This window comes from Mytilus trossulus, chromosome 8, assembly GCF_036588685.1.
Source record: "Mytilus trossulus isolate FHL-02 chromosome 8, PNRI_Mtr1.1.1.hap1, whole genome shotgun sequence".
NCBI lineage: Eukaryota > Metazoa > Mollusca > Bivalvia > Mytilida > Mytilidae > Mytilus > Mytilus trossulus.
Genome location: NC_086380.1, coordinates 31,403,784 through 31,420,589, shown reverse-complemented (window position 1 = coordinate 31,420,589; position 16,806 = coordinate 31,403,784). Strand labels below are relative to the sequence as shown.

At 32.3% G+C, this 16,806-nt stretch overlaps 1 protein-coding gene across 1 annotated transcript; it reads right to left on the bottom strand.

The window, feature by feature from the left end:
* Positions 1-5,647: 5,647 nt before the first annotated feature.
* LOC134680807 (zinc finger protein 568-like) lies at positions 5,648-15,821 on the bottom strand. Its single transcript, XM_063540043.1, has 4 exons — positions 15,749-15,821; positions 10,292-10,415; positions 9,386-9,536; positions 5,648-8,405 (listed from the first exon to the last, which is right to left on the bottom strand). The coding sequence occupies exons 2-4, from the start codon at positions 10,400-10,402 to the stop codon at positions 5,755-5,757; spliced, it is 2,913 nt and encodes a 970-aa protein (XP_063396113.1). The 5' UTR covers positions 10,403-10,415; positions 15,749-15,821; the 3' UTR covers positions 5,648-5,754.
* Positions 15,822-16,806: the final 985 nt, after the last annotated feature.

The window sequence follows — 16,806 nt, the reverse complement described above, 5'->3', positions numbered from 1 at the left end:
AGATACCAAATTGATATGACATACATACTCATAAATCGAAAACAAACTACATTGTCATGACAAAGACACACAACAGCTGTATACTAAATAAAGGTAACAGTAGTATACAGCTGTTCAAAAGTCACAAATCGAATGTGCGAAAACAAATCCATGTTACAAACTAAACATATTTTAAAAACTAGAAGCTTAGGAACAGGAACCCCACCAAAAAGTTGGGTTGATATCAGGTTCTTTGGAATTGTATACAGATCAATGTGGCATCTGTCGTATTTTCAGATTGTGTACATGTCTTGTTGAACATTTCATCTTTTTAAAAATACTAAAAACATCATGTACAAATAGATTGTATTTTGAAAGTGATAGGTGAAAAACAAAAGGGTAAAAAGATCTATTGAAAAAAGCAATAACCTAAATAATGACTCCACTGACGATTTCAGTTATATCTGCTTATTTAAGTCATTATCTAGCCAATACAGTTTTCAAGATAACAAGCAAAAACCGCAAAAAAAAATCTTCATACGCCAGAGATGAGTGTGGCCTGGTAGTTGCCTAAACGTCATTTGTAAAGTAAAAGATAACAGATAACGACAGACGACCAGGTGAGATACAATAAAAAAATGTGGTATAATTGAACAAAACTTCTTTATAATGCTGTAAAGTTATCAAAGAATAAGTTCATATATTAGGTACAATGCATATGTAGCTATCAAAACATTGTAGAACAATTACAAAATGTTATTCAATGTAAATATTGAAATTCTTTCTCATTATCAAATGAAATGAAATGGATTATATCATTGACATGTTCAATTTCTGTCAAAAAGCTGTACATATATTGTGAATTATTCCAAACGTCTTGCATACATAGTTTCAGCAAACGTAAGAATAAATCATTAAAATTTCTGTTGAGAATGTTGTTTATAAGTTCGTATGTGGGGATGCAAGCGCCATAGTTGCGCCACACAGCAAATTGTTAGTTTGGTATATTTTATGATTTTATTCCTATATGAGACTTTGTCACACATGTCTTGAAATGATAGAGAAAAAAATTAAAGGATAGTTTGCTAATTTACATCTATTAATTTATTGAATAAACGAATATACATATCGATTTAATAGTATTGCGTTAAAACGGCAATCATAAACATTATCTCTTTAGCTTGAATAACTTCAATAGAAAACTTTCGAGTTCGATGCATTTTCGTCAAAAACTCTGGTTTTAGTGAACGTCATTGTGCGTGTAGGTGCGTCGTGACTTCCATTCTAATGTTGACCGAGTGGTTAGAAAACTATAACTTTATATTGTACGAATTATTCGGCAAATTGAATTCTCAAAATTTACAATCAGCACTGCTGTCTTTGGGGAATTGTCGTTAAATAAAGAGGAACGAGAGATACCAAAGGGACAGTCAAACTCATAAATCTAAAACAAACTGACAACGCCATGGCTAATAATGAAAAAGACAAACAGAAAAACAATAGTACAAATGACACAACATAGAAAACTAAAGAATAAACAACACGAACCCCACCAAAAACTAGAGGTGATCTCAGGTGCTCCGGAAGGGTAAGCAGATCCTGCTCAAAATGTGGCACCCGTCGTGTTGCTTATGTGATTACAAATCCGGTAAATAGTCTAATTCGGCAGGTCACATTCATGAAAGGGAAGGGGATTGTAGTTACGACGTAAGGAAAATATCCGATATCATTTGTGAAACGGTTATTCCAGAACGGTCAATCAACTCGTGATGTCGTCCGTAAAATCGTTAAGTGCCTACAGAACGACCATTCTTTCTAGTTTATCCTGCACAATGACGATCACTAAGTTTCGGCTCTCCCTTGACACCATTTGCGAGTATGGTCTTGAGGAAACGATGATAGTCCGTCGGAAGGGGACGATAAATGGCTGACCCGTGTTAAGAGAGAGCCATATCTCTTGCACGTTAAAGACACCCTTGTAGATTTCGAAAAAGAGTAGGCTAATGCCGCTACAAGGCAGCACTCGCACCCGCAAAGTGGAAAGGGATTAATATAAGTTGCAAAACTTGTTTCCCAATCCACTATAAATAAATATGTTTAAACTAAGACGCTTGATGATCGTTAATAGTGCAGGGATACAGGCGGTGCCCTCTTTCTGGTTAAGGACGTTCTAAAGGCGCTTATAATTAACGAGGTTTTTTCCGGTGACGGATGAACTCGAAAGTGGTCTATTATTTTCCAATGATAGTGCATCACCATAAATTTTGACTGATAATACAGCCCCTTATTTAGTTTCATGAGATGCTCAATGTGGATACTGAGCCGAGGAAGATCAGAAAAAAATAGATAATTGTCAAGTGATTGCGATTACTTATCAAGGGACACAAACAATTTCGTTAATATTTTTATATTTATCGATCGGTAGTTGTTGTGCAACCCAGTTAAAATTCTCAATTCGTTTTCTTTCATTTTTTAGATTTTTTTAAAATCGTATATACTTTGTTAAATCTCAAACTTTGCACACTATGTGGGATTATTGTGTAACAAGATCAATGTATTTTCTTATTCAGAGATAAATATGCTGACGTTAAATCAATTTTCAATATTTACATACTAAGTACACTTGGTTATTGAACGTTGAGTAAATCATTCTAAGAAATTAGTTACCAATTTTTTTAAAACCTTTTTTTGCCAAGTCACAATAGTAAAGTTTTGTAATTGTATTTGTACAAGTTGACTTTTTGAAAATATGAATATGTATCATTCAAAATCATATGGTAATAGAAAGAAGTAAGAAAGCATTTATCTTATTTCATAACCTACTTGTATATTGACGATCGTCATCATATATTTATAGTAAAAAAAATCTGTGAATACATTGAATGATAGACTTAATAATGAAGTGTATGTATGGGGTAACGAATGTTAAAAGAATCAATAAAATAAAGAAATGTTTGAGGGAGAGTGGAATCTTTGGTATGTTTTGTTTTCTTACGGCGAAAGTAGATTAAGAAAACAATCGACGCAGTTCATCCGTCATCCGTCCATGAATAAGACAGGATAAAAATTAATTTTACGGAACACATATTACAAGAAACAATTGACAAAATAGTTTTCGAGCGCAAATCCGAAAGATAAAATACCATGCGTAGCAGAGGATAAAAATGAATTGTCAGTCCACATTTTCCCGCCCGTTCAGTTAACATGCTTGTGAGCGCTCTGGAGACTGTAGATTAGTATGCATCCAACGGGATTAGTTGAAAGACGGCATAAACAGTCTTAGAAACACTACACCGGTTGCATAAGGTGTTACTATTATGTCTTACGGCTGATAATTCTCCTAAGAAATATTATCTATAAAAATACAGATCTTATTTTGATTCTCATTATACACGTTCATTACGGTCGTTTCCGTTTGCTTTCGTTTCCATTTACAGAGACCCTCAGTTAACATCTACCATTTAAATTTTTTGTTAAAGAGGGGTGAAAGATTCTAGGGGGGACATTCAAACTGATAAACCGAAAATAAACTGACAACACCATGGCTAAAAAAGAAAAACAAAAACAGTAACAAAACACAACATAGAAAACTAATTTAAAATACTAAGCAACACGAACTCCACCAAAAACTGGGTGTGATTTCAGGTTTCCCAGAAGGGTACGCAGATGCTGCCGTGTTGCTTATTTAAGTACAAATGAATGCTGTACTCTTATCTCCAGCTGAAAATAAGAATCCTATTGTTCTAGTCAATCACAAAGGCCTTCTTCAGCATGTCTGTGCAAAGTTTTTGTCTATAAAATCTAACTAAAACAGTTCTGTTTGTTAACTATTAAATTTCACAGACATATTCCATTACAATATTATTCGAGTCATACAATATTCTAGTGGAATATATCTGTGAAATTTAATATTTTGCATCAAATATCATTGGGCCTCTCGATTATCAATGAAAAAACAAACCTTACGGGGAGGATTGGATCCCGTATACATTCAACTCCGCCAAATTTTGTATGTTTGTGCCTGTAATTCAGTAGTTTTTGGTTATTGCTGTGTTTCATGTGTTTTTTTCCATTTATTTGTACATAAATTAGGCCGTTTGTTTTCTCGTTTGAATTGCTTAACCATTGGCATTTATGGGTCTTTTTAAAGCTGAATATACGGTATAGACATAGCTGATTGTTGAAGGCTGGGAGATGACCTTTAATTGTTAATGTCTGCCATTTGGCCTCTTGTGAAGAGTTGTCTCATTGACGCTCGTACCACATCTGCTTTTACATAATTACGGGTTGGCAAAAACTTTATACTGTTTTTGATCAAGAACACTAAAACAATTGGTTATTGTTGTTGAAGACCATGTGTTTACCTGTTGTTTTTTTAGTTTGCTTCTGTTTGCTGCAACTTGGTCAAACTGACCTGTCACCTTGCTTTCTTGTGATGTCATTTGAAAAGATCTATTAACTTGGAAAAAAATAGTTCAAATGAGTTTCGATCAGTTTGGAACTGTATCATGTGTATATTGTGCTATGAAGTTACCTATTGACCCGAGACAAAATATGGAGTTGTGACCTAACGGGTTTATCCTACTGGAGTCTTATATAACATGTATGGTTTTCTTTGAATTTTAGAGTTTAAAAATTCTAGTAGTGACAAAGAAAATATTTACTCTATCACTAATTTTCATCCTGTGGCAAACAAATGAGCCCTCAAATCAAGACCAGATGAACCCTACAAGACTGAAATGTAAACCTTACAATCATATAATACACCAAAAAATTGAAAACATATTTCTGATTGTACATAAGAACAGGACCTATGTTTTATCATGAAAATCTTAACATTAAATTATAAATGTTGAAAATGAAATCAAGGTGAGATGAATCCTGCCAGACAGATTCCATACACAATATTGTTGACCTATTGTTGATAGTATCAGAAAAGGGCATAACAATAACATCTTAACAGAGACCACTGAACCATAAAAATGAGGTCAATGTCAAATAAACCTAGCCAAATGAACATGTACACCTTACACTCATTCAACACACCAAATATAATTGATCTTTTGACTTATAGCATTATACTGTAGTATCAAAGAAATTGAACTTACCACCAAAAAACTAAAATGTTGACTAGCGAAACATGAAAACAAGTCCATTTCTGAACCTTTAAAAAAAAATGTTTATCTACTGCATAAAAAATATCTGAAAGGGAAACCCAATTTAAAAAACAATGTTTATAATAGATCAATGAAACAAGGTCACAGTAAAATTACATTACAGAATAGATTGATATATTACCCTCAAATTAGTCTAAAATGATTTTTTACACCAAATGAAGTTGTCCTATTATAGGTAAACCAATCAAGTGATAAAAACCAAATTATTTTTTTGAGTGGCAACTGAACCATGAAAAGAGAACAAGTACAACAGACATAATGAAATACATGTATGCCAGATGGAAACTTTATAACATAATGCATCTGTAGAAAAAATATGAATCATCTTGGTCTCAAACTATACATTCTGAGTTTAACATGTTTAAACTTATTCCAAATTCATGTATTATAGTTTATGCTGTTTCTGCCTAATAAGCATCCCTACATGTATCTGTATCTTATTTTCTGAGACATTTGTTGGGGAGGCAAACAATTAATATAAACACAATTAATGCTAATTAGTTTGATTTTTAACAAAAATAAAATAACAAGTTATGAGATCAGTTCTGACATGAGCATGATGAGTATTGTACATGTTGTACAGTATCTTTTGAGAAGTTTATGTATGTTCACTCTGTAAGTGTACAAAGACATCAGGATCCTCAGTTTCAGAGATCACATATATAGTGGAATCAGGTAGATTCAACATTGAGGAATTTTCTAAGGTATAAACAGTTTCGGTCTGTTCCATGTTGTTAGGATCGGCATTTTCATTCAAGTAAATGACTTTTATGTTTTTAGTTTGCTCAGCAAGCTCGGCCTCTTTTTGTTGATCTACGGCCTGCAGATCAAATGGCAGATCTTCAGTATCTATTAAGACACGCTCACCTTCAAATTCATAAGAAACCATTTTCTTTTCTGCTTGAAGGGTCTCTCTTGCCATAGTTTTATGAGTATGTGTTCCAAAGTGACGTTTTAAATGTGACATTTCAGCAAATCTCACATTACATGTTTCACATACATGTTTTTTACCATTTTCCATATGTTTGTGTTTCATGTGCCGATTTAACGCAGCTGGAATAGGGAATTTTCTATTACATATTTTACAACTGTATGGTTTTTCTCCCGTGTGTGTACGCAAATGTCGAATGTATATAGCTTTCTGTGAGCTTCTTTTTCCACAATAACTACATTCATAAACGCGGAAGTTAAGTTTTTCTGTGTTCACTTGATGACCATGACTATCCAGTACATGATTATTCAAACCGTCAATTGACTTAAATTTAGCATCGCAGAGTTCACAAACATTAGTTTTATCAGTACTATGTCTTTTTATGTGGACCTGTAGACATCCCTTTGTTTTAAAGCAGGCTCCACACTCTTCACACATGAAAGGTCGCAGATTTACATGAACACTGTCAATATGTTCTTTTAGTTTTCGCTCTTTTATAAATCGGGACCCACAAAGATGACATGAAAAAAGACTTTCTGGAGTATGTTCATAAGTTGAATGTTTCTTCAACTTTACCGCAGAGTCAAATTGTTCACCACAGTTCTCACAGATATACATGTGAGAATTATGAACTTCTTTGGAATGATTCATCAATAACTCTGATAATTCAAAGTCAGCTTTACATATCTTACAAATAAAGAAGAAATCTTGTCTGTGTTTCCACATATGTTTTCTAAGCTCATCTTTTGTATCGAAAAATGTAGAACAAACCTTGCATATTTCTTCATTCCCCTTATGACTTTGCTTATTGTGGTTTTTTAAGTATCGTAACAGTTCAAATGTTTTCCCGCATTTCGGACAAATAAAATTGCTACAATGGCCAGTCTTATGGGTCAGCATGTGTTGATTTTTATCCGTCAAAGTTTCAAAGAAAATACCACACTCATAACAAACTTCTCGTTGATCATCATGCTCTTTCCTCATATGTTGTATCAGGTATCTTTTGGTTGTACAGACGTGAGCACAAACCTTACAGTTGAAGTCTCCTTTATCATGAAGAGTTTCGTGTCTGTTAAGTCTGTGCTGTGTAACAAAAGTTTTACTGCATGTAGAACACTGGAAATGACCACTATGGATCTGCATGTGACTTTCCAGTCCAGCTTTCGTTCGTAATGTCTTCAAACATAAATTGCATGTGTAAGTTTCTTTACTGGCCTCATTCAAATTAACAATCACCCCTTTCTTCATACAATAATTTGATTCAATATAATTTTCAATCTCTTTTCCATTCTTAGTTTCTTCTTCTGGCATGTCTGAGTGTAATGCTCTGTGTTTGTTCAGACTTATAGCGGAGTTAAATGTTTGTCTACAAATTTCGCATTCATAGGCATATAATTGCTTGTGAACATTTCTTAGATGTGACTGGTACCGTTTGTGATGGAATTTTTTATTGCATAGTGTACAGGTTATTTTCTTCTGTTTACGTTCAATTCTTTGTGTTGACTTCAAAATATTCTCTCCACTGCCCTCCTCTTCATCACAACTATCAGCCGAATCTGCGTTGTTTTCATAATCTTCGTCATCATCATCTTTGTCATTTTTAAAATCCTCATCTTTATCGATGACACAATCTTTGTCCTCTATGAAGGACATTACTAAATTTTCCCCTTGTTCAAATACTTCAATGTTTTTTATCTCTTTCAGTTCTAAATTATCTATATTAACTCTATCCTTCTGGAGTATATCTAAAACAATTTGATCTGTGTCTTCTGACTTGTCAATTTCTGTTTTTATCGTTGCTACCTTTTCATTACTTAAATCATCAGCAGTTCTGCTTTGGATTTTAATAACCTGGTTTATATCAAGAGATTTGCTTGGATTTTTTAAAACTGAATTGAAACCAGTTTTACTTTTATTCTCAAATTTTAACTCATCAGCATCAGATTTTAAACTAGAAAACTTTACATCATCTTCTTGAACTTTTGATTTGAGTACATTATCTAGTTTGGGAGAATTTATATTATTCATATTAGCTTTCCTCATTTCAGCTTTTTGCAAAATGCTTTCCTTGGAATTAATTCTGTTTGACTTTCTTGTTGAAACAACTGTATCTATAGATGGTAACTTTGCAATATTGTTCGTGACATGTTTTTTCATGGGTGATTCTTCCATGCATAATTTGACTTCACTTTTTCTTTTCTTGTTTTTTGTGTTTGTGTGTGATTCATCACCTGAATTACTAGTTTGGCAAATTTTCTCATCAGGGAACTGTGTTTTGCCAGATGCGTTTACTTCAACTTCAGAACATCTGTATGTATCTAAATAACAAAGAAAATATATAAAATATCATTCAATTGTTAAAATATTTTCTAAAATGTGTGTTTCATTACAAAAGTCAACAAATTAATCTTGTTTAGATGTAACAGAGGTAACACATGTATACAAGCAATTCTTATTTACATGTACTGGAAAAGGAAAATAAAATTTGGGGCCAAAGTTATTTCCCTTAGAAAATCACTAAAAATATACTACAGTCATATTCTCTTTCTTTTTTCTATTTATAACATTGTTTAAATGTCTATCTTCACTATTTAAAAATATTAATTTTAAGAAAACAATTTCTTAAGCCTATACAAACAATCCTAATTTACTGTAAAAAGGAAATAATTTTGAGTTATTTCCCTTAGACAATCAACAAACAAATACAATAAGTCATATTCTCTTTCTTTTTCTATTTCTATTTATTACATTGATCAAATCGCTATCTTCACTAAGTGTACTCATAAATGTATAATCTATAATCAACCATTTCAAAAGTTTGTAGGGTAGAATTTGTGAAGCAATTTTGTATTTCTTAACATATGAGCATGACTGATCTCTTTGATTTTTATTAATTAATGAGTTCCTGAGAATAAAAGGTTAAACTCTTACCAAAAAGTAGTAGACAAACTATAACAAAAAGAAGTATAATGCATGTTTTGATCTTCCGTACTTCATTTTTTAAGGAGTCAATAAAAATTCTTGTAAAAATATTTATTGAAAAGCATAAGGGGAGATAATTTAAACCTTGAAAAGAAGATTTCAACATGATATATTTATTCATCACAGCCACCCATCCCACTATCATGACTATTATATTAAAACAAACATGCTGGTGTGATTCACTTTAAATGTGATGAGGCACTAAATCTTTTAACACTTTTCAAGGAACGACATCATTTATTTTATTAGTATTTGACCCTCTTGTTTTCTTTCACATATATATTCAGCACTTGATTTTTTTTTAGACAGAACTTACCTTTACAAAATGCAAAGAATTTTTCTGTAAGCTCTGAATGTTGACTTAAGAACCTGTTTCCAATTTCAGAGCCTCCAATATAATATTTGTTCTCTGGTAAATTGACAGTTATATAAAGACTTTCTTCCTGGTCTGCCTTCAAGGTGTCACACTGAAAATAAAATCAGACATTAGTATTTTTTGATAAACATTAAATGGTATATTAGTACTATTTGTTGTTAATTGTGGATTTATTAAACAATAATTGTTACACCACCATTGATAACTGTCTAATATTAGTAATTAGTATAGTTACCATAATAATGGTAATCAAAATAGATGTTTGATGCTGACCCTGTAACACATGTAACAGCTTGGTCTTTATCTTAAGCAAAAGAATGCAAAGCAATAACATTAAATTGTCAGTCTGACTCTAATATTCTGACATAGTCAATTCAGAATCTTGAAAAATTTACAAGTGCAAGTGGAATTTTGCATTTTATGTCACTTGAAAAATTTGTTGGTTAAAGTAACTATACATGTAATATTATTGGCTTTATTGTTTCAGCACTCAATTAAAATTAACTGTGCTTCCAAGAAAAGAGTAACAGTTATTTCTTATAATAATAAATTAAATTTTAAATTAAGCAGGGGCACCACTGGCCAATAGCACCTAAAATTTGGTATGAGCTCCTAAATGTTTTGCTTTTCTTGTATAGAACTATATTTCATGATAAATATTTGCTACAAAATTTAAGCTGTGGGCTACCATTGTCAAAAACGTAACTTTAATACCTTTATCATCATGTTTATCTTGACATTTATCACAGCAAGTTTACAAGTTTGCATAAAAAACAAACTTAGAGCTACAAAAGTGTATATTTGACTTGTACAATGTTCTTACAAATACATTTAATATATGCTTACAATAATATCAATATTTTTTCTGAGCTTGGTATTTGGTTTGTATTCATCTTTATCGTTTTCAGCATCTGACTGATCTTCATTCAGTGATTTATCTTCCATTTCTGACAACATTATCCAGTGATTCCTGAGTGAAAAATATAAATCTATATTTAGAAACATCAGTGATTTCTTGCAAAATTATTCATGAATTTCATGTTATTTGGTTTATATTTAACAAGTAATAAATATACTCTTCAGTGTGACAAGTCTAAATCTAGTAAACAGCAAGTTAGGGCAATCTTTCCATTTCTCAATGTGGAATTGAAGAAGAATATCAGTAACATTTTGTTTTGAGAGGTTTTAAATCAGATAATGCTAGCTATATATAGCTAGAACTTTATATTATACATGTATACATAGTCTAATAAACAGCTGTGCCTTGAGCGCATGATACCCCAAATGAGATGTACTTATTTTTGTGTGAAAAAAGAGGTGGTGGTTTTGGTGGTGGTTAATGTGTATAAAAATAAATATGAAACAGATGATGCCCCCGCTTGCATATACACACATGTACACTGTATAATAATGTCAGAAGTTCTAAAGAGACATATCTGAATAAAAGTAAAAGTGATGCTACCTAAATTTGTACTTGGTCTGAGTTTTGTGTAACAAGTATTGTGTATATATACATGTGTAACATTTTGTTGTAGCTAATCAAGTTAGAGAAAAGAAACAAAAATTCAGCAAATTTTCAATTTGTATATATAAACAATGTACATGTAGGCCCAACTCAAAAACGGTCAAAGTGATACCACCAACATTCAAACTGGATCTGTATTTTATTTTAATAAGCATTGTGTATTGCAAGTTTCATAACTTTTAGTAAAGTCAAACTAAAATTAAAGAATGAAACAAAAATCCTGCAATTTTTAGGTTTATAAAGGGGCATGATAACTCAAGAATGGTATAAGTGACACCACCCAATTTACAAAATGATAAGGCAGCAGCCATTTGATTTTCTGTGGGGGGGGGGGGGGCTATGGTTTTTTTTCTGGACTGCAGTGAAAAAAACAATCTATTTTTTTCACGACAAGTCGAAAACAATTTTTTGCTTTCAATTTTAGCATTACATATAGTGGCAACTGAGGGTGAAACAAACAATTTTTTTTCTCAGAATCAAAAACAAATTATTTTTTTCTCCAAAAACTGGAAACAAACTTTTTTTTCCAAAAAATCAAATGGTTGCAATTGCTGCCTAAGTATTTTATGGTAATAAACATTGTGTATAAGTTTCATAACATTTGGTAGATGAAAACTAAAGTAAGAGAATGAAAACCAATTTTGGGACTTTAGTAATGTTACAGACAGACAAGGGTAAAACTTAATAAACCATCCTGGCTCCACTAATGGGCCTAGGGTGGGGGCATAAAAAATGTACATGTACATTTTTCATGTAAATTTATCATACTCATAGCCATGTTTAGAAACTATACACAGTCTTAATAGTTACTAGAACACACCCGTGATATCGAGGGTCCGTGACTGAATTAAAGTATATAACTATGCGCAAGCCTTATTTTAGTATAAGTAATGAATACACCATTTGGTGGTGCGCTTGTCAGATACGGAACGTACAGATAAGGTTTTAGGTTACAGGTGAAAATACTATTGGTATCGGTATCGGACTCGACCCGGAACTTCTTAATTATTGGCCATATTAATAACGTGGAAAACAAAGGGGCCTGAAGTGGTGTAATTTTTAATCTACACCTTTGTGCTATATTAGTTATTTATAAAGTTGAATTCTTTGATTCATCGGTTTTACGTGATGACGGCTGACAAATTGGACCTCGTAATTTTAGTATAGATACATGGACATCTCAGAGTAATCACAGACTACTATTTCGTGAACAGATGATATTTGTTCAAAATTCTGCTGCAAATTGCTTTATATCATAATGTGGTCACATGAGCACGATGAGAGTACTAATACTAATATCAAAGGCAGCCATAGAACATGTAGAATTTAAGGTTTAACTGGATGCCTACTTGTATGGTGTTAACAATGGAAACATGGAATATATTATCGTATTTAAGGTTCATCATAACCTTTTGGCTAATATGGCCGTATTTACACCCCAAATTTTACTCTGAGTACAGACTAACCTATGCACCTGCAACAGTTTCAAGGGATGGCAGGAACTAGATATATAAATTTTAAATGCATTTTATGTTTTAGAAAATCATAAACTTTTCTAGATTTTGCCTTCCAGTTTTTTCGTTCCTGCAGAAGGTGCAAAAATTAAATAAGTAGTGAAAACGATTGAGAAGCTCCCCTCATTATCATATAATCAATGTTGTGAGTAGTATTGATTTAAATGGACAATGGATGGACAATAGACACCTGTAAACAATAGGTGATTTAAACGGTGTAACTGAGTGGACCATATCAAATGAAACTCGGGTGTTTGTTTATTTTGCTATCTTCTGCAGACTGAAAAAAACTGGACATGGAAATCCAGGTAAGTTTTTAATTTTCTGAAACGTAGACTTAGTATAACTTTTATATATGGACCATAATTTGGTATTCGGCCTTTGGTTTCTTTTTGTATCCTTTTTTATAAGTTCTAAAATTTTAACTTTTATTTTGTGGGTTGTGTTGGTGTTAGAATAGTATGAATGGAACAATTGAGTTTTTCGAGAAAAAATTAATACATTTTGATTCACCATTTACGTGACATGAAACCAAACAGGAAATCAATCTTTATTTTCTTTATTTTGCACAATATAATTCAAAAGGCATAAGGCCAAAAAAAAATATATGTCTGTTTCCTGTTTCCCGACCGACCCTAACTCAAACCCCCCGACCCTAAATCTTTTTATTCAAATCCGGAAAAAAAATCGATTCCGGTCCGGAAAAAAATCGTTTCCGGTCCGAACCAGATCCGTATTTTACTATGCCCAAACAAAAAATGGCTGCTCCCAGCACAAATGTGCCACAATATGCGAGTTTAAAAATGTCAGCACTTGGAGGATTATTCAATTAAAGCTTCTTTAAAGGGATTAAATCATTTAGGGGTACAGGACCCTAACCAAACATGACATATAACCGACTGCAAATCTGACAGGAAGTGCAAAAAAAAAAAAAAAAAAAAAAAAAAAAAAAAAAAAAAAAAAAAAAAAAAAAAGAAATCCTGACCTACCGACCCTGATTTTTTGGCCTTGGAAGCAGGAAACAGACATATATTTTTTTTTGGCCTAAATAAACACCATTACTAGTGTTACTTGCTTCATGTTAATATTTAAAATCTATTTTCAATGTTATATTAAAGTTTTTTTTAAACCTGACAGGAAACCATAAGAAACCGAAAGCATTTTTTTAGTTTTATTTTATTGCAAAATCTGCTTAAAATAATCTGAACGGTATACTTTTTCTTAAAATCCATCTTAAATGTAACAGTATTATAAAACTCCTAAATATGTGCTTGTTTTGAAATCAATTAGTACATTTTATTCAGAATTTTCCATATTTTCTTCATTGATACAGGATACCATAATCGTTGTATCTTGATGTTTAAGCCAAAAAAATGTATTTATATTTGGTTTTGATATTCCAGTTATATACAAATTATTCCAAATCATTGGCAATGTAACATTCTTTAAATCCAGTAAAGAAAAAGACTTTTAACTTGCAATTAAAATCTTTAAAATAGGCACAATGTGATACTTGTGACCTGTACACCATCTACATGGTTTCCACATTTTAACCTACTTTAGTGGGCTAAAATCAATAAAGTACTTCCTTTCAAGTCATGCATGGTAAAAGTTTACTTCTCCTTTGACAAGTTTATTGCGTTTCTGATAAGTGTTTGCAGAACATGAATAAAAAATATTAATTAAAAACTGTGACAAAGATTCCAAGTGTAACGGTATATTAACATGTATTTTTTATTAAATTATATTTATTCAACTAAAATATCCAGTAATATTTACTGCTGAAGTTAAATCAATCCAACGAGCATTGGTATAATGATAAGAGACGTAATTTCGATTGATTTTTCCAAGGACTCTTCACGTCATTATCGGGAAACGAAGTGTGTTCTAACGTCTGTCAAATATGAAATCGATTTTGTCAAGTCATTGGGCATTTATTTTCACACAGGATCGTATGTAACTTTATGCACATAGGAAAAATAACAGACCACCGGCGCAATCTCTTTGACAATTGTATTTTCCTCTTTTAAACAAGACGAAACAAGTCTACAGATTATGTTTGCCAACATCCCGTTGGAAACAAAAACAATGTTTAGACCTAGTATTTCGTACATCCGGCCGTAATGGCGTTATCACATGTTAGTCACATGTTTCACGTATGACCGGAAATGATTAGAACTTAAGGACAAAAACAATTTTAATAAATAACTGGACTTCTGTTTCGTGTGAAATGTAACGCATAACGATAACGTAATTGTCTTACTTAATAATTACGAAGATCAAAACAAGAATGTAAATCATCTCGGATTGACCTGTTTGAACATCTCGCGAGAGTTCATATTTGCATATTGTTTTTAAGAATTCTATTACAACAAAGCAGGTTACATCATCTTAAAATTGCGTTACGAAATCGGACACAAAAACCATGCCACTGTTCTTACATCTGCTACATAAATACTTATAGTTCTCGGCATTTTCTTCTCACTATTCTTATTGGTCGATGTTCTTTGTTATTTGAAAGCAAAAGTTACAAATTTGCCGGTGACGATTATCTATAAATCAGTCAGCGTTATGCTCTTCAGAAGCAAAAAGTAACGCAAGAAACGACACAAAAATACGGTTGTAGAATCTTTGAAATTCGTATATTTTGAGTTATTTTCTAGGGAAGAGTAGCATACACTTTTATGTTGATAAAAATAATGGCATCTTTAGATGTAGTTACAACTTTTCTAACAGTAATTCACATTTTATCACCTTTTATAGTTATAGGAAACGGAGCCCAATAGCAAATTATGGTCCATATCTAGTTCCTGTCATGCCTTAAAACTTTCCTGGATGTACCAGTTTGTCTGTACTCATAGTATTTTTTTTTAGGTGTAAACACTGCCATATTTTTCAATTCCTTATGATGAACCTTAAGCCAGTATTGGTATCAACAAACTATTCATACAGACAACTAGGTAATACCCTATGATTTAAATGTGGACCCTAGTCCCTAGTCTATGGCTAAATCATGTCTGCGTTTTCACCTCAAAATTTACAGACATGCAAGGATAGATAGTGTAGCCACAGGGGTTTGTTACAATTGCCGGGTTTACTGTCCATACGAACCCCTGTACACATGTCATGCATGTCATGGTACATGTAACATGGGGTTACAAGGCCGAAGTGAACAAATCTTTATGATTGAATAGGAAAGAGTGTCTTGTTTGTTTTCTTGGATATATCATTTATCATAAAGCTTTTAACCTTCTATCTACCTACGTCCGTTGAACTTGTAAAAATCTGAACTTCTCAAAATTTTGAAGGGAAGCTACCCAAATTGACACTTCCGGAAGAGGGGTTGAGACAAAAGATGTTTAACCGATCCCGGACAAGAGCCATAGTACACGTAATGCTAAGCCCACTTGCAATAGACGACAATGAAGATCATCGAGTTTAATATTTTCTTCTTTCAAATAACAGATTCAATAAAATAAAATTTCCGACGAGTAAATTCATAAACAGTAAAACGGATGCTGCCCAATAGCTTATTATGTACCTGATTTCATTTGATTAAGAAAATTATTGATAATGGCAATCAGTCTTAAATTATTCAAAGTGATGAAGTGGAAAAGGACTGTAAATTTGTGCAGATTATTAATTCATTCTGTAAAATTGTTAGCATTTACAAAATAAATGTAGACACGTTTTATAAAAATGCTGTGCATTTTATCAGCTTATATATAGCCAGGCTAAGCTTACATTTTTTTTCCTTAGCTTTAACATATAGAGCTTATCATGCTTATAAATTTATAGTTAGAATGAAATCAAAATTAAGTCTGCAAATTAATACCATGAGTTTGTCACTGCAATACAAATTATTGTACTTTCTTGATGTTATGCATTGTATTGTATATGCCTTATATATAAATAAGAAGATCATGGAATATATAATTGGTCGAGTGTTAATAAGACAACTCTACGTCTAAGTCAAATAAAACGTTGACCACTATAAGTCAAATTACGGCCTTCAACATGGAGCATTGGCGACACACCGAACAGCAAGCTAAATAATTAAAGGACCCCCAAAAATGACTAGTGTAAAAACCATTTAAACCACGAATAGAGCCACCAGTCTTATATATATATATATATATATATATCAACCAGAATGTGTTCATAGTACACAGATGCCCCACTCGCACTATCATTTTTTATGTTCAGTGGACCGTGAAATTGGAATAATTATAAAACACTCTAATTTGGCATTCAAAGAAGAAAGATCATATCATAGGGAACACGTGTACTACGTTTCAAGTTGATTAGACTTCAACCATCAA

Bases quoted from the DNA above. Each gene is read 5' to 3' on its own strand.
- LOC134680807 (XM_063540043.1), bottom strand. From the start codon at position 10,402: ATGTTGTCAGAAATGGAAGATAAATCACTGAATGAAGATCAGTCAGAT. The intron at 9,537-10,291 runs GTAAGCATATAT...TTTTATTTTCAG, and splicing joins GAAAAAATATTGATATTATT to TGTGACACCTTGAAGGCAGA. The intron at 8,406-9,385 runs GTAAGTTCTGTC...TTTGTTATTTAG, and splicing joins ATTCTTTGCATTTTGTAAAG to ATACATACAGATGTTCTGAA.